The sequence below is a fragment of the Danio aesculapii genome, chromosome 1 (assembly GCF_903798145.1).
Source record: "Danio aesculapii chromosome 1, fDanAes4.1, whole genome shotgun sequence".
NCBI classification, from domain to species: domain Eukaryota; kingdom Metazoa; phylum Chordata; class Actinopteri; order Cypriniformes; family Danionidae; genus Danio; species Danio aesculapii.
Window position 1 is genome coordinate 25,325,343 of NC_079435.1, and position 19,648 is coordinate 25,344,990.

Genomic DNA, 19,648 nt, shown 5'->3' on the forward strand with positions numbered 1-19,648 from the left:
ACCTATTTGTGGATTACTTCTGAAGAGCAGCGCAATCAGACTACAATTATCCAGAGTATGATAATGTGTGACACAGCCATAAATGAGGTTGGTGTCATGATTTCCTTCCTTTTGAGTGTGCACGTGCATTAGCTTGGGCAACCTGAAAATATGCAGATTTTGTTTGATTTGGACGTTTAGCACTGAAATTTATGAGACAATTGTTTAGGTTTGTTGATGATTGCAAATATGTAATGTAATCATAAGCTTTGCAAACAGTTTTGAAGAATTTGATGTTTCCCCATTTAGACAGAATGCCTGAGCATACTGCCCGAGAGGTGTTTCAAAGATGGCCGCCGACTGAAATGACTAGTCCTTGAGGATTTTGCCTCTTAAGACTTCTGAAAAACAGCTCAGTTGTGTCACATTAATATTAGATCACATTTAAAAAAAGAAAACGAGTCACTCAAGTTCTCAAACATGCTATACACTTTAATAAACATATTGATATTTCTGAGAAGAACCCAAGATAAACCTAGTTATTTACAATAAATGACCATATTTCTTCACATAAACAGTAAAAACATTGTAGACAACTTAAATAACTTTAAGGCATAACTACTTAAATAATAAAAGAAACAGGGTTACTCTATTCACATCACACCTTCCCAGCAGCTCCAATGCAGGTTTCACATTAAGTGCTAAAATAATAGAGTAGATTTACAGCATGGATTCCGTACATGCACTGAATAGGACATGATAAACGCACGGGGATTGTTATTGATCATACTGAATACGCCTGATTTTAGAGGGGGCTGTAAACCTTCAATGACAAGAATCACACCAAAAAGGGCTCAATGAAACACGCAAATAAAGACCAAATGACTATAAAGTTGAACAGGATCCAGTGGCGGTCCAATTTTTGTCTAGATGTAGTCGTATCAGTTATTCAGCGATAGAACCGCTGTTGATGAGGTAATTTTCTGAAGTATGGGATGATTTCTGCTTGAGTTATAGTGCATTTTGTAGAAGAGAGCTCATTTAAGAGAGCTTAACCAATGACATCTGAATGTAAAACCATGAGTTTTAAAGGGAATACTATGGAGTCTTAATGAAGTAAAGCTTATTTAACATCGCTTATTAATTTAAGAGCAGACTGACTAAAATGATAGTCTCAAATTATAGCTTGAACCTTGTTTTATCGAAACGTCACATTGTTGGAAGGAAAGATCTATGGTTTCGTTTCTTTCTGTCAAAGCACTCTTGAAAGTGAGAGACCAATGTTATAGCTTTAAATTACGATTTTTATAGATGTTGTCAACAAAACTGTAAGTATCTATAAGTAAAATACATAAATGAATGTACAGGCTTAATGCAAAACTGCTCCTCTCCCATATATTATTCCTTAAAAAAAATAAACCCTCTATTAAAACAATGGCGAATCTAAGCAGTACTTTGTACAGTACTATATGAAATGTACACCAGTCACCAGTCATGTTCCCTTTTGTATATGACAAAACTCAATAGGGTTCGGTGTTAAATGGAGAACTTGAAACCAACAGTCAACTAATCAGTGAAGTCAATGTAAGACAAAAACGATAGTAGTAGCTAAAATTGTCTTACGAGGGTTTTGCACTTCTAAAAACAAGCTTCTGTGCTTTATATCACACAGAAGATGATAGATGAACTTTTTAAAATATGATAAAGGATACAATTTGCAATGAAAGCAGCGTGCATGGCCATGAACAACTACAGGAAAATCGTTTAACTGATACTGCAATTCTTCCTCTCGAGGGTAGTTTCACCCTGCAAACCAGTCGTCTTCAACTCGTGTATTAAGTTAATCAAAGTGACTGTCCAAACATTCTTAAAAGATTGATTTCACTTGACTTTTTCCTCTATAAATGAAACCAACAGTAATCAACCAATATTCAGTTTTCCAGGATCCTCATTGATCCTTTTAACAATTGTATCAAGAAATGGATGACCATTTTTTAGCAGATCCGGTTTCTAAACTGCAAGTAAACTGGCATCAAGTCCCATCAATATGATTCTCCAGTTCTACACAGAGCAAGTCTGCTGTACGGTTTTGCAGCTGTACTGACAGCTCCTTCCTCTCCGTTCTTAGAACAATCTGTGGCAGTGAGTTTCTTTATGGTGCAGTTCAGTTTGATAGACTGTCCACTTGAAGCTTTGTTGACACCCTAATATCCCAATTGTTGGGGTTGGTCTGAACATCTGAGGTGGGGCTTCCAGTGCTTTGAGTCCTCTTGCGGGGACACTTGACCTTACACACCAAACAGGGGAGCACTGTGTTCATCTCCAACATGTGACCCCTTCAGCTATGCGTGTTGAGGTTCCTTTGGCCACCATGTTATTATTTTATGTGTGTGTTTGTAGGAGTGCAGATGGTGTAGGGGAGCATGGAGATATCAAAGCCTGTGGCTCATGAAACAGAACAGTGGTGGGAGAGGAGGATCAGGTGAGGGGCAGTTGGAGATTTGGGGATGGTGTACTGAAGGCAAACTCTGAAAGGCCTCCGTAACATTGCCAAATGGTGAAGAGCGGGTCAGCTTCCTGCCTTGCTTTTTATACAATATAACTAGTGAGGTCCAGCAGGTAAGTCGTCATGTCAATGATGTGCTCCAGGATGCTGTCTTTCTCGCCGTCTCCTTTTGTCCCTCGCTCTCCTTTACTGCACTGGTTGCCAGAAAAACCTTCCTTGCAGAGACACTTGTTGGGCTCCACACAGACTCCGCCATTGCGACAAGCCAGTTCACACTTGGCTAAAGACAGAAATTGAAAAACATAAAATTAGCTCAACAGCCTTTGAAGGAAACTTTGAAATCAATGACAGAAAAGAAGTGCTGGGATAGGCTCTTGTACCTCGTAAGCAGAAGGGGCCCTCCCAGCCTGCATTGCAGCAGCACTTGCCAGTTGGTGTACAGTGGCCGTTCTTGCATTCACGTGAACAAGCGGTGCTTAGCATCTCTGGATCTTCTACTGGCCGTCTGCACTCCTTAGGAACCTGTGGTCTGCAAGAGGCACAAGGCATAGGTGGTCAACTAATGGTCTGATTTGCTTGTTCTACTTGCAGGCATGTTTTCTTTTCAATTTACAAATTAAACCAATACCGAATGTGCAAATCTAGTGAAGGAAGTCATTCAGAAACATGTTGCCCGCCTTGTTTAGCTTTATGTGTTCTAAAGGCTGGTTTATATTTCTGTATCGAGTGATCGGCGTGACCCACTGCACCTGCTTTGCGCGTACTCGTGCATTTATACTTCTGCATGCTGTTTGTGTTGCTCTGCAATAACACTTCTGAAATGCTAGCTGGCAGTAGGTTATGTTTCTCTGTGTTGAGATTTTCGCGGGTGTTTTTTTTTTCTGAATGCTACAAGTAGCTAAAACTTGCTCATTCAGAGGTGGGAACCTTAATCATAAAATAAACCCAAAACAACAGTTTCCATCTCGAGCTCCTTCATGGGACTCCACACTTGTAAACACTGACTTCATAGGGGTCGCAGCTATCAGTGCCGGCCACACATCTACCAAGCCGACCAATCACAGATTGCACTATGCATTGCTGCGTCATGTAGTTACATTTTTTGGGAGGTGCGTGTAGAGGGCTATGCGACCATGCAAAGGCTCCGCCGGACCATATGCATGCAATTGACCCAGAAGTATAAATCAGCCTTAAGTGTACACATGTAGGTAAATCACAAAGCTCAGAAAAATCACATTTGCCCAAAGGCAAACTCTAGATTTTATTCAGAACACTGATTAAAATACAGACAGAAAATCAAGTCGATCAGGACCCTCAAAGCTTCAGCATATTCAGCTTCACTGGTTAGACATTTCATTGATTCATTTGAAGTTGAATATTTTGTCACATTTGCTTACACTCATGCAATACTTTTATTGTTTGTTTTTGGATCTGAAGATTTGTAATATCACCCTATCATATAACAGTGATTGGATTTTAAAATAATTGTAAAAATCCACCAGTGAGAGCTTTAAATACAGAACTGCAGCACTTGGCTGCATTTACACCAGATCTTGATAGTCAATTCCGATTTTGTGTCTGTATCTGATTTTTTTGATGACCTGCTTACACCATCTTTCAAAAGTGACTCGTATCCGACTGTCTGCATTTACACTGCACATGGCAATGGCGCAATGACTGACAGCTGATAATAACAGAGCGCCCTTTTCAATCTGTTCGGTGGGTTTCATTTTTAAAATTCTTTTTGACAAGTTGTTTTACTATAGTTTATGACAGAAACGTTCTCATTTGGTTATCTTCTTTCAATCCAGGTCTTTTTAAACCAGTAGGCATCTTAATGTCATGTCCATGGAATGACTTTTGCATGTGATGTATGCAACAGTTTTATATTAGTTTCTAATGATTATGTGCCGGATGTTGCGCTCTAGCTCTCTCTCTCTCTCTTCTCTCTCTCTCTCTCTCATTAACATGCTTAAATACTTGTGCTACATGACAATATATATGTTTTTTATTCCTTGTGTAGGAGATTTAGGGTTTGGGACTCTGCTGAACTCAGTTTTGAAATGAAAGCATCAGAGTTGACGTCATTCGCCATGGTTTATAATAACAGATCTACCTGCTTACACTGCAGACATGAGGACACAGGTCGAATTCATTTCGGATAAATTTCCACATATGAACAAGGCCTAAATATGATTTGAGTAAATCAGAATCCATGTGATTTTTCTCCTGCTTACACATACATGGGTCATATCCGATCTGTGTCACATGAGAGAGAAAAAAAAAACGCAATTGAGTCACTTGAACCATGCAGTATAAATGCAGCCTACGTAACCACATTTTCAGGATAAAAGCCTCAGACTTGAAGGTAGGGTGGCGCTATGATTGCCTAACCCTAATTTCACCGTAACTACAAGCCATAATAAATGCCTAACCCCCACCCCACCACTAAACCCAACCTTGAAGCTATAATCTCCTGCTTAACCTTTAGTCTGAAACTGCTAGTTTGTTGTTTGTAAGTAGTGCAAATAGGTGCAAAAAGGCACGTTTAAGCTTTGCGAAGATTGTATGAACGTTCACAAAAATTGAGCAATATGCATACTGTATACTCAAACGGTTTGGCGATGAAACTCACACACTACACCTTTTCTTCCACTGCAGTCAGTTTGTGCACTATACATACATTCCCACATCAAAATTCAGGCTCTGCATGACAATGTGTGGAAACAGTAATGCTTTTGTGTGTAATGCATTTCAGATGCAAAACTTTAGTGTCAAACTAAGTAGCTTGTGCTGAACCTGTCTGAAATTCAGCTCTCCAAACATTCTTATGCCTCACTCAGCTAAACACACTGCTTAATGAGCCAGGCAAATCTCTTCAAGGCTGTCTATTAGTGAGCAGCAGGGCTGTTGACATACCCAACAGGCCTGCACACACACAAACACACTGTAATTGGACTCCAGTGAAGCAGTAACTGTATGGGAAACAGGCTGGAGAGCTCTTGGTGAGTTCACATCCTGTGTATCTCACTAGAGGTGGCGTATGGGAAAGTTAGGTGGCCAAAGATTCTGCGCTTAACGACGAGGGCTGTGGAAAGAATGGAGGTGGAATCACAGTAAAGGTGAAGTGTGTCATTTTTCCTATGTTAAAATACTTAACACAGTTTAACGCACAGACTGAAGTGAGATTTGAAAAGAGCACACATAACACCACCGGCATGAAATCATTCTATTTCTATTGGTGAAAAAACAGCTCCTTCACCTTTATTGAAAACCCAGGCCTGTAAACACTTTACCCCCAGCTGACTAAAAACAAACACCATTTATAAATATCTATCTGGTCTAAAGACAAAATGTAACTATTGCAAACTGTTGTAGTTGAGAGTTACCATCAACTGTCTTAATTTGCTTCTTTTGTGTTTAACAGAAGAAATAAACTGAGTAAATATTGATAGAATTTTCTTTTTTGAATGAATATTCTCTTAATCACAGTTGTGTTTATGATCAAGGAGATTGTTGTGCATTACATTTTCCAGCTGGTATTAACATATTCAAATGAATGATCCCTATCAACCAAATATACTCCGAAGAAACCCAGGAAATACCATTCTATGGTAAATCTTATAGCGTATCATAAACATTAGATAGAACTGCTTTGATTTGATTCAATAGGATTAATAAACATAACAATGACAACATATCTTATTATAATTTTCCTGATAATAAAGTATCTCAGGAGTCTGAAATGGTGAACGTAAACATTACCATGAAAATCTTTATAAAGGCATAAACACATTAAGGGTGTTTATTTGCTGAAAATCATATTAAAATGAGTTTTATTTGTATAGTGCAACGTATATTTGTAAGGTCTTTATGCATAGTATATATTGTGAAAAAGGAAAAAACTATTTATTGTTTAGGAATTCTGTAATGCTTAAATAATTTTCCATTAAAAATGCATGAAGGTCATGTGACCATCAGGAAGACCCAGGGAAAAACGTAGCATCTTATTTCTCACAGGACGCACTTTCTGTTCTCGTGGTTTCCCGAGTTCGTTCTTCAAAGGTAACTTGGCAAAACCGGTCTCCACAAGAACGCAAATCCATTCTCAGCATTCTTGGAATTAAAAAACAGCCCATGGTTTGATTAAAAACGTCATTAAATGTGGTATTTACACGTGCTTTCAAGTTTAACGTTAGCAACATTTACTAAAATAAAGGCCGTAGTTCACCAATTTGACTATCGCTTTCGATATTTTGCGTAGTTTGGCAGAGAACTATGGCTGTGTAGTAAACGCTGCTCCAGCTGAACACACATGCTGGAGATTCACAGCTGATTAGAGCCGACTTTTCAAAATAACTAGAATTATCGTTCAGCCCTATTCATAACCCATACGTCTTGACGCATCATGAATACTTTTTGTACGTGTTGTATCATTCTCACAACACATCCCAGTATGAGTAGGCAGAGGATATGTGGGAGTTTGTGGCTGTCTGGAAGTATTCAGCCAAATGAAGTTTAGACTACCATCTCTGAAAGTAGTTGAGAGTTGACAGGCTGAAAAGTTCTAGACACTTTTTGCTCATTTTTTTAGCATCACAGTCAGTCTTGGTTTGTAGGATAATAATGCCAGCAGATGTTCATTTGGTGAAAGCGGATGCCATCAGGATTAACGAACTGATCAATGAAACCCAACAAGCATTAGATGTGGGTGCTTGTCTGGAAAGTGTGCATGTAAGAGAATGGCATGTTGGTTCTCTGAGTTTCCCTGACAGCCTCAGTGACTGATTGCAGGAATAGGGTGGTAACAAGGGAATTCTGGCAAGATGCACTGGGGGGTCTAGTGGGGGAGCAGTTCCCATGCTCCCATCTACTGCTTTCAGCACCCATATCAGGTCTCCCTTGTCTCTCATCCACACTTTGAGTTTTTTGTGTTGTTGTGACAGGCTGTTACGTTGTTAAAAAACCCCAAAAGAAACAGAAAAGATGAGGGAGAGAAAGAAATAGAGATGGATAGTGAAAAAGAAAGAGAGGGAGGGAGGGAAATGAGAGAAAGAGCCGATCCCCAGAGGATTGGGCTAACACTGTTAATGACGTCGGGGTCAGCGGCACTACTAAACAGTTTGTATTACTGGCAGGGTGGCCGTGAAAACAACACCTGCTGCCGTGGCACTTGACAAAGACAGCTGGGTCAACAGGCACTGTGGGAATGTATCAACTCTGTGAGGCCACTTGCATAAAACACAGACTGATAAATTAAAAGAACGCCCCAGCTTATTAGTTTAAGGCTGTCCTGTAGCTTGAATGGGAGGTTGAAAACATCAGCTGCCCAACCTCTCTTTTTTTCTATCCAAGGATGGCTTGGCATAGTCTGTCAGCCACAATCCCCACCGTTCCTCCCCGCACTGCATTATCCAGCTCAGAAAACATCTACACTGTAACTGATAAAGCTGGACCATTATTTGGTGCACTTCTATGCTGATTGTTGAAACAGTAACATGGAATTATAAGGAAGCGTTTGGTAGGCAAAAAAGTACAAACTTGTGAAAAACAGGAGACTTTGAGAACTTGGTGAATAATGGGTGATCCAAATTGGTGCAGATCTACAGAGTTTTCTAAAGATTTTGGATTCTGTGTGTGAACATTCATGGGCACTGAGTTTCACTGAACTTCACCTTCACGAGACAGTTCCTTGGCATAACTTGTGGGCATTTATACTAGTAAAAAAAAGTCGAGTTATTTGAGCACACTGATAGAGGGGTGAAGAGATGAGGGGTGTTTCAATGAGCTTCATCAGGGACTCTGTGTGACTCCTCTGTTCTTTTTGTCATCTCTCTCTTTTGTTAGTACCTCTCTGTGGTTACATTGTATCAAAAAATTTACTGTGTATTGTAGCTGTTGGCCATTCAGTACCACCCCTAAAGGGTCTTTGTCAAGGGAAGGAACGTGGTGTGAGCTGGAGAGATTTAGAACCCATTCACCACACTGAGCTTTCAAAATCTGAAATAAATTCAAGATTCACTGTTATATTTGCTTTCTGACATATCTATCTTCAGGTCTTCTAGAATAAGTCAGGATTTTCTAAATAAAGTCTTTTCTAAATAAAGCCATTATTTCAGATTTGATTGGTCTTCATTTAAATTTTTTTACAAATAACATTTATTTGTGCTTTCATTGCAGATTTGGTGGCCTTTACTTTCACATAAGAAAAGGTATTAGATTTACCTTATGTAGACACCATGATGATCATATTTACCTATCATTTAAGTATACCTGTAGGCTGCACTTTAGTTTTTATTCATTTGTGGCCCACATTGTAAGTTTTCCGTCAGTGCAGCCGACAAATGCAATCAAGAACTAATTGAGCAAGCACACAAGAAAATCTTGTCTGGTTTTGACAATTTTAGCGAGAGCAGATGAGAAAGATAACTGTGATAAGGCACTGCTTGACTGTCTCTGTGGTGTACACACGCATAGCACACTTCAGGTGTACACACTTTAACCAGCAATGAATAAGTACAGTGTCTTGTAAGTGTAACTTTACCATTGACTTAATTTTTGAATGTGTCATGTTGTATAGTAGGCCTGTACTGAGACAGAGGCGCCACAGTTGCAACTGATACAATGTTTGCTGCAGCACGATACCTCTTCAAATGCAAATTGTAGAGACATTAATTGGCCACAATCAAAAATCATCATTTTGCACAAAGAAGTGATGAACAGTAGGCTGGGGCTGTTCGATAAAATTGGTATTTGTATTTATTGACAGACCAGCATTGTCAATATTGATTAAAAAAAAAAGTTTGGTGTGATGTTTCGATATGAAGGCTGTAGTTTTATTAAAATGTGGCTGCTGAGCGCACGCCTTGTAAGCAATGCCAATAACCTTAGAGTGTAAGTTTGTCATTTACAATGGAAGCGCGCGACTTGCATGATGCTCACATGGGTGCGACGCACACGTAATGCGTGCATTTTTCAACTTTTCCAAATGCCACGAGCTCGCTGCAAGCGCACTGCGATTCATTCAAGTAGAACAAGCCAATCCGCTTCACACTTTGTATGGAATATACATATTTCAGTTATAACGGCAGACTGATTACCTCAAATAAACACAGCGCATGCAAACACTGCAGTGCTTTTTACTTTTCTCCATACAACTTGCATCGGAGTTGCAGCACTGGTTTGTCCAATTGTCATCCTCTAAGAAAACAGTTGTTGGTCACCTAGTAACGAGAGATGCCCGGGGAACGCAAGACCAGTAAACCACGCACTTACACTTGTCACTTCAAGTCAGAATAACAACACACGCGAAAATGAGTGCCGTATAGCAGCAGTAAGGAGAAATAAATAAAAAAAAGGATGTAAGGATGTCGCCAGAGTGGCTTTTGGGTTTCTTTTTTTGTGCATCCCAGCCACTAGCTCCCCATCTGGAAGATTTTTTAGCATAGGGGATTATATACAATATATCATTCAACTTCACAATTTATAATGTTGCAATTTGTATTTTCATTATGATGGTTGGTTCATTTACTTGAAAGTTTAGATTTAATTATCATAATTTGTTTTGTTTACAGAGTTTGAGGTTTACTGTATCATTATTACTGACACAGATGTTGATGTTTGTTGAAATATTTTTGGTTTTTGACTATTAAAGCTATTTGCCTTAGTAATGTTGGTAAAATTAAAATAAAGTTGAATGAAAAAAAAATCCTAATATTCCTAATTGTATTGTTAAAAAAAATTCAATAATTACCGATACTGAATGATTTTTTTTTCAGTATCGCTCAGACCTACTGTTGGCCACTGAAACTTGAACATTTTGGAGAGCAGAACTCACTGTTTATCACTCCAGCAAAAGAAATGTAGAAAGTGATTAAACGGGAAGTGTATAATTGAAATACAAACTCAAACCATCTCAGAAGACTCATCTCAATGCAATTGAAAGGGATAGTTCACGAAAAATAAATTCATTCACTATTTATTCAAGTGGTTTATGAGTTTATTTGGATGAGTTTATTTTTTCTGTTGAACACAAAAGTTGTTGTTTGTATTTAATAGAAAAAACAAAGTCAAACAAGTGAATGATGAACAAATGATGACCATCATTTCATTTTGGATGAACTATCCCTTTAATATTGCTAAACTATGGCTGGTTTAATGACTGACGATGCTTGTTTATACATGGTGGAGTTTCTACTTATATTCTGAATGTTGTCAGAACAGAATGCATCTGCCAAAAAGAATTTTACACCAACACTAAAACAGCTGATGGTTGAGCTGACCTTTCCATACTGAATATCCTGAAATAAATACATAAACTACATCGAGGATGTGCGTCAGTTTGTGTTTAAGATTACAGAAAAAACAAATTATAAATAGTTAGTCAGTTAATGCCACCAACCAATAAACAATTCTACAGTCTTTCTCTTGTCTACATTGGACATTGACTTGTACACATTTCAGTGTGTGGTGGCGGATTTATTATTCTACGTTAACAGACCTCTAAACAAACTCTGATGGGTGCAGTCATACCAGTGAGGTTTACGTCAACATCTCAAACATTTGACTTTCATATGATATGAAATGTAATGCTTTCTCCCATACTGCGCAGTTCTGCTCAAAAACAAAACGCTTCAGATAAAACTCAAAACATAGTGTGGCTATTTTTGAAGCTCTCAATCCTAGCCAAAAAGCAAAGGTTAGAAGGTGCAGGAAATATGTAAATGCTGATATTCAAATCGTAAATGCTGGACCACCCTACTTGAAAGTGCTAGTCACTCTGTATTATGTCACCTCCTTTATTTGGTAATTAGATGACTAAAAGTGACAATGTGTATAAAACTGTGAACCCAACACAACAGGTCCAACAGACTAAACAACTCTAATCAATGGTGGAAAGAATTGTTCTTTGGAAAAATGCAGCAATGCCAGAAAACATAAATAAAGTAAGCTTGAGGGGCCTTGTTTAGGAGCCCCATGGAAACATCTGTGGTAATTAATAGCATTATACTTGGGTGGCACTGTCATCACCTGGGTATGCAGTGCCTCGCAAAAAAAAAAAAATAAAATAAATTAAAAATCAGACCTTAAAACAATTGTCTCTCAACCTTTGCTGAATTCTTACATGTAAATATATTTCATAGTTTGCTGATAATTAAAAATTATTCATGTGAAACTTTGTACTTTTTTGCGATCATTACAATATTTGATTCATTTAAAGTTATATTGGCTCATTCCTTCAGGCATATATGCTAATGGTTTCAATTTAGACTGGACAAATGGTTGGACTGAGATAAAACTTTGACTGGGTCATTGTAAGACGTTTTTTAAAGGTGCAGTATGTAAGATTGACACCCAGTGAGGATTGACACCCAGGAGGGGCAGAGTTAAAAAAGGGTCTTTAATTAGGAGTGCAACACATAGTTTAAGTGTTGCACTCCAAATTTAAGACACTTTTTTTACTTTGCCCCTCCTTCACCGACTGACCATAAGCACAGGTTGCCAGACTGACAACACCAACATAAGCGAGCATGCATGACTATCGAACCTACGTGCGTCCTACTACACACAATTACACACGATAGAAAGAATATTTTCTATATTAGAATGTGTTGTCCTAACGTCAGAAATTTCTATTTTAGAAATGGTTTCTAGTTTTCATTTTGCTGACTGCCATTTTTGTGTACGTTATTTAGTGTCTAGAATCTGATTTATTTTTATGAGAGTTAGCTTATGTTATTTATATATATATATATCTATCATGGCAAAGATAAAATAAATCAGTTATTAGAAATGAGTTATTAAAACTATTATGTTTAGAAATGTGTTTACAACATCTTCCCTCCGTTAAACAGAAATTGGGGAAAAAAAATAAACCGTGGGCTAATATATCAGGGGGCTAATAATTCTGTATACACTGAACACACACACACACACACACACACACACTTGAAATCCGAATTTAGCTCCCCTGAATTATTAGCCCCTCCGTTATATATATATATATACATACATACACACAAACACACACACATATAGATATATACTAGATATAGATATATAAATATATATATCTTTGTGTACCTAGTTACTAACATCTGATTGACCCTGGCTTATTTATACTTCTGCGTCAAATGCACGCATATGGTCCGGCGCAGCCTTCGCACGGTTGCATAGTCTTTGTAGTTTTTGTTTTAGTTGGTGTAGTTTATTTAAGGCATCAAGTATACTGAATTTTTTGGTTTGGTTTCTACATTTTCCTTTAGTTAGTTAGTGGGTTGGGGTTTAGTTAGACTGTTTTGTTTTGTTTATTTCTTTGTTTTGGCGACACTTTGGTTAATTATTAATTACATTTTATTTTCATATTAATAATTTCTCACTAGGGCAGCACGGTGGCACAGTGGGTAGCACAATCGCCTCACAGCAAAAAGGTCGCTGGTTGAGCCCAGACTGGGTTAGTTGGCATTTCTGTGTGGAGTTTGCATGTTCTCCCCGTGCTCGCGTGTGTTTCCTCCAGGTGCTCCGGTTTCTCCCACAGTCCAAAGATATGCGGTATAGGTGAACTGAATAAACTAAAATGGCCGTAGTGTATGTGTGTAAATATAAGAGTGCATGGGTGTTTCCCGGTGTTGGGTTGCGGCTGGATGGTTTTTCCGCTGCGTAAAACATATGGTAGATAAGTTGGGTGGTTCATTTCGCTGTGGTAACCCCAGATTAATAAAGGGACTAAGCCGAAAAGAAAATGAATGAATGAATGGATAATTTCTCATTAATAGTTTAAAAAACTTCTATCACAATGATCTACTCATGCAATGATTATGTGCTTTATTTAATGTATAAAACCACCTTGTGGATTTTTATAACTCTGAATCAGTGTCTCATTTTAGAGGTTGTTTCTCTCCGGAGATCAAATTTTTGGCCACGGCTACATACATTGAGAGCCTTTAAGACTCAAATGAAAGACACTGTACTCCACCAAGGGAACCTGGGATGCTGAAACAAAATTGTTTAAACTGGCAGTGGCCGAGTTCTAAAGACCAAAACAAGAATGACATCCTTATGCGGAATGCACATTTTCAAAGGAGAATAACTTAATTTAGTATTGTTTTTTTATAGATAAAAATATGTTCACTTAGCTAATTTCTTAAATATCTGCAAACATATTATGGCAGTTTTATGTTTTATAAGAGTCAAAAACTGTTTTTGAAGACTTCTTCATTTCTTTTTCTTTTAATGAGAAGCTTGTTTCTTGCTCAAGAAAGCATTCATCAGCACCATGATGCATTCACCAGCATTCTTCACTAGAGTATAGATTTGATGTGACCACACATATTGCTTTGAATCTAGGTCTTATCCGGACCACAACTGCAACAAGGCGATTACCAAGGCAAACTTCAGAGGCCGTCTCATGGTCCCCTATACCTGTCAGTGTTATAAACAACTCTTATCTTAAAGTTGACTGATGCACCTCTACAGGTTTCTTAGATACAGAACTTTGTAGCTTCTTCAAAGTGATAATCAGCCATGCTCCCTTCTTTTTTGTATAAAGAGGCTTTTGAGGAACAGCCTAGCCAGTGTCTGAAGGAATTTCACCTGTAATTTAACCTCTTAAATATTATTTTGTCTTGACTATTGAATGGATTTTATTTTTTATTTATTTTTCACAGCCACCAGCAGTCAGTTATACAGATTATATTACATTTTTAAATATAATTTTTTGTTTCATTGAATGCAATTATGGACTGGATTGGAGCAAGGTTGGTAAAGCACTTGATAAATAAATAAATAAATAAAATAAAAAAACAATTGAAATTAAATAAAACAAGATTGATGCTAATATTGTGTTCTACTTAAAATATATGCCTAGTTTTAAACTTATTCACCTAATAATTGAGGGTTATTTATATAGTTCGCATAGTGTAAAAGGGTCTAGTAAAAGGAAAGCACAAAAACAAGTTTCATGAGGAATTGGTTTGAATTAGAGATTCGACAGATCTGCCTGTGCCTATTGTTACGTCCCTTTTTTCTAGAAATGATATATCTGATCTATTAAAAATGCAAACACTTTTGGCAGCTGTTATGTGGGAATTCATATGCTCATTTTTAATCGATGATATGCTTTTCATATGTACTTGGCTTGGTGAAAACGACATATTTTCAAGATCTATCGTAAAATTGGCTTTTAGTGGTGTAAAACACACGGGTTAAATTATGCCACATTGAAAAAAGCCCACAAGCATGCACAAATGATTAAATCCTTTAACTCACTCCATTCACATGTGTTAAATATTGTTGTGAACTCGCACACATGTCCGCCAATAGTTAGGGTGCAGATTCGTTAACATATGAATGTACTCAAGTTTCTTAGGGAAAGATTCCCTCTGTTGAAGACAGGTGTGTAAGTCCTGTCAAAGCAAGGAAAACACCCAACCGACCACACAGGATTGCTAGTTAACCAGCGATGTCTGAGCCACCTTGACTGTGTTGGTGTTAGAAACACGTTACACTAACATTTGGAAATGGTTGGCTAAGAACGACAGTTGTGTGATGACTTGTTTAAGGGAAGCTGAAGTCTGTGTATGTGTCTCTCTGAGCAAAAAAAACATGTGTGTATATATATATATATATATATATATATATATATATATATATATATATATATATATATATATATAGATAGATAGATAGATAGATAGATAGATAGATAGATAGATAGATAGATAGATAGATAGATAGATAGATAGATAGATAGATAGATAGATAGATAGATAGATGAAGTAAAGGGTTACTTCATCCCAAAATTAAAGTTCTGTCATGATTTTATTCCACACCCATTAGACTGTTGGTCAGCAATGAAGTTTTTGTAAGAAATCTGAGAGATACCTGTCCTGTTTAAACTGTCCCTGCATTAAAATTATATTCACCCAAAACTCTGATGAATCAAAATGAGCTAATGAAAAAAAATCCTTATGAATCAAGGGGTTAAAAAGTCAAATTTTAGCTAACAATTGACAGAATTCAAGTTTGGTTACAGAAAATCTTTTAAACTTAACGACTTAATGTCACTCCTATTTAACCAGCAAGTTTTTAAACAGGCAACATTGAAAAAAAACTCTCAGCTTTTGTTTACATTTGAACAAAACATAGCATGTCCAAAATTATTCATACTCTTCTCAATAATCAATAGAAAAGGCTTTATTAATTATTAAAGACTAATTAATGCTTTTTATAATTGCTGACCAGCTTTTTGCATGTCTCCATTGGGATTTTTGCCCATTCACGCATTCAAGGACTCATCCAGTGGCTGGGCCACTTTTTGTTTGCTTAACATTTCTTCACAACATTTTTCTGCATGTTTTGGGTCATTGTTGTGCTGAAATGTCTGCTGGTGCCCAAGGACATGCTTCTCTCCAAATTGCCTGATGTTGTTTTTGATGATAAAATGGATGAATTGTTCCTTTTTCGAGTACTGTGTAGGTTCCCTGGTCCATCGACTGAAAACACTAGGTTCCCACTACCATGTTTGAAAGTGGAGATGCTGTTAGGGTTGAAGGCTTCTCCTTTATGCCAAATGAAGGATACATCATTGTGGCCAAACAATAACATTTTTTATTTCATCTGACCACACAAAGAAAGACTTCTGGACTGTTTTGCAGATGAGCATTTACAAAGGCAAAGAGGGCATGTGTGTTTTCATTCTCTGGAGAAGTGGTACCCTCCTTGGTCTGCATCCATGGAGCCCAGGAGCATCTGTGGGATTGTCTGGCTTGAGAAATTGCCACCAGCAGAGCTTTTTTTACCTCTCTCACTATTCTCCTGGCCAGCACAGGTGTCCCTTGTGGCTTCTGTCCACATCCACAAAGGTTTTTCACAGTGCAGAACGTCTTGTATTTTTAAATAATAATTTACACTGTAGCCACTGGAAATTTAAAACATTTAGATATGGTCTTGAAGCCCTTTCCTGACATGTGAACAGCCACAATGCACAGCCGCAGGTCCTCACTGAGCTTTTTTTTCTCCACAAACCTGCAGAGGAGAGCTTCTGTTTTTCACCTGTTGAGCTGATTAACACAGCTGTTCCCAATGAATCAGGGTAATTAGAATGCTTTAGAACAGCTTGGACTATTTGGAATGGTATAGGACTTATGCTCTTCACACCAGACGCGGAACGCGAGGATAAAAATCGCGCTATACATTTGAGTTTACTCGCTTCATTCGCGTGTCAAACCCCGTTTCATTCGCGCATTCGTCAAATCCGCTTTATTCGTACGTCAAATTCACTTCAGAACAGACGCGGATTCGCGTGATGGGCAGGGCTTCTGTCTACCCGGTGACTCTAGCCTCGTTGCTAAATGACTAACATGGATTTTATTAAGAAAATAACAGTGTTTCTGTGCTTTATGAAGTCTGAAAAACAGCGTTGAAACATTTAGGGCCGTGTCTGAGTCCACTAGATCCTTTCAGAGCTGCATCCAGCTCTGTGAGTTTATAAACTCCTCCAGAAACTTAACCTGGATGACGGAGGCTTTAAGCAGTGCTTTTGACTGAGCCGAACCCAGTTTGATGAAACTGAGCAAGCTCCTGATTAGTTAACACGGCGCGAATGTCCGCTAAAGTTCAGATTTTTGAACTCAAGCGATTCGCACGAAACGCGCGTCAAACGTGCAAAACGCTCAATCCGCGCTGCGACATTCGTGCATATCGCGCCACGCAATTCACATCATTCGTGCTGCGCCATTCACACGGATCGCGCCGCAGGATGTCTATTCGCGCGTTTGCATTGACTTAACATGTAAATCACTCGCGCTTGATGCATCTCCTTCGTCAGGTGTGAACACAGCTTTAGGATTTTCCCATGGACTGTGACAGTTTGCATATGGTATGAATAATTTTGGACATGCCACTCTTTTTTGTTTAAAGGTAAATAAAAGCTGAGAAATATTTTTTTTCCTCATTGAAAAATATTATATAGTTTGTCAGTTTTCCAAAAATTAAAAAACAAAAAAGTATGGGTTAGAGCAATACGTTTTAATTTTGGGGTAAAAGCATTAACAGGGTTTCTGCTGGTTTCACAAGTTAAATTTAAAGACATTTTTAAGGCCATTATGAATTAAACGTTTGACTTATACAGAGCTAAAAAAATTTTTCGAATATCCCAGTTAGAAAAGATTTTTTTTACTATCAAAATTTTTTAGAATTTTTTAGAATAATTTTTTAATATATGCAGTCACTAACCCCATAGCCCTTACCAAGAATAGAACAAAACATGTCTGTCACTTATTTCAGTCGACAATAATAATAAAAAAAAAAAAAAACTAATTAACAAAAAAATTATAACCTTTTAAAAAAGATTTAAGACCTACAACACAACATTTTAGAAGATTTAAGACCCCGCTGATACCCTGATTAAAAAAATTCACATAATGGTTAACCCAAAAATCAACATTCTGTCATCATGAACTCACCCAAATGTTTTCAATCTGTCCTGTGTCCATTTCTCTCTTCCCTAGATTTTGCATAACATCTTAGACTTTGAAAGTTGACTGACTTTTGTTGCATGACCAGTTGTAATATTCTTGTAAATAACCTTCGCTTTCTTGCTATGAACTAACCAAGCAGATGTTCAAACCATAGCACGTAAAACGAATACTGTGGAAAGTTTTGTAAAGTGGAATAAAATGGAATTAATTATGCAAGTTTCAATATTAGCATTGCTCAGCAGTAACATCACATATTTCACATGCGAGCTATGAAAATGGAAAAAACCGAGAGACCCTTGCATGAGCTCTATTGTATACAATGTTTCTTTGTGTATTCAAAGCTCAACGCACCTTTTGGGGTCCACCAACTTGTAGATCTTTCCATGTGACTGTTTGGCCGTGCTCTTGCTGGAGGCAAGGATGTAGACCTCACCTGCAGACGACAAAAAAAGCACATAGCTCTTTCAGAGATCACATTTGTCTTCTCACACCTTCCTTCCTTCTCGTTGCACTTGACACTGGTGCATGAGAGGGTTTCGAGAGAGGCTCATTAAATCCTCATGCAAGTAATTTAAGGAACAGCAAGCTTGCAGCACTGTGCACAGATTGTAAACATGTGTCAGGAGACTGCCATGTGGGTCTCCAATACAGCCTTCCACTGATTCCCTCTTACAAATCAGCAACAAATGCTATCTCTCCCTCACAGAGGCCCACTCTTGGCAAAGCTGGAGATTTATTCTCTGTCACACTTGACCTGGTGTTTGGATTGGAGAGTTTATGTTCCCTCTGATGCACTGAGCGGTGAGGATATTACATGGTGGCAGAGTGTACAGCCTTGCAGCAGTGAGTGGGTATAACTTTGCTTTGGTGATGCACTGTCAGAGGGATTGGCAGCATGTTCACATAAATGAACCCCATTACTATTTCAGTGAGCCAAAAAAATGGTTGTTACTCACGTTAAATGTGCAAGTAAAGAAACGGAGGTGACTGAGAATATAAACCTTATATTCTGAAAGACTGCGCTGACCTTTGATTTCCAATCGTACTGTCTGTTAGCAGCAAAAAGAGAGGAAGTAATCTGTCAGGAAACTAAAAGAGTACTGTGTCATACCAGAATATTCCTTGGAGGAAAGATATCTGAAAGTGGGAAGCATGACCAGGGATTGGTTTTCTTTCTGTTCTGTATCATTTAGATGACTTTTGCATTTGAGAGAGATTTTTTTTCTTCTTCCTGTAAGTATGGTGTACACACTAATGTAAAACGATCGCTTCATTAGACCTTGTCTAAGCTTTTTTGTGTGTATGTTAGGTCTTTTGAGAAATGTCTGTACTTGCACTACAGTTCAAAAGTTCAGGGTCAGAAATACGGTAAAACAGTATGAAATAACTTTTATTAATTTAATTAATTCCTTGAATTTTCAGCAGCCATTACTCTGGTCTCCAGGGCCACATGATCCTTCAGAAATTATTCTAATATGCTGGTTTTATGCTCATAATTATTATTTGCAATTTTGAGAACAGCTGTGATTTTTCAGGACAAATAGAAAGTTCAAAAGAACAGAATTTCTTTAATAGATTTACTTTAACTGTGTCCAGTTATTTAATGTTATGAACACTTTAAAGCATGTTCTATTCATTTCTCCTATTAATGATTTGGTTTTTAAATTACTAAGCCTAGAATTCT

The 19,648-nt window shown here is 37.8% G+C and overlaps 1 protein-coding gene across 1 annotated transcript in view; it reads right to left on the bottom strand.

Moving 5' to 3' along the window:
- Nucleotides 1-450: 450 nt before the first annotated feature.
- Nucleotides 451-19,648, bottom strand: part of hhip (hedgehog interacting protein) — a 43,269-nt gene continuing 24,071 nt past the window's right edge. The window contains exons 11-13 of the mRNA XM_056457846.1: nt 18,316-18,397; nt 2,866-3,014; nt 451-2,765 (exon numbers count right to left, since the gene is read on the bottom strand). Of these exons, the coding sequence (XP_056313821.1) occupies nt 2,569-2,765; nt 2,866-3,014; nt 18,316-18,397 (428 nt within the window). The 3' untranslated portion in view covers nt 451-2,568. The remainder of the gene's footprint in view (nt 2,766-2,865; nt 3,015-18,315; nt 18,398-19,648) is intronic.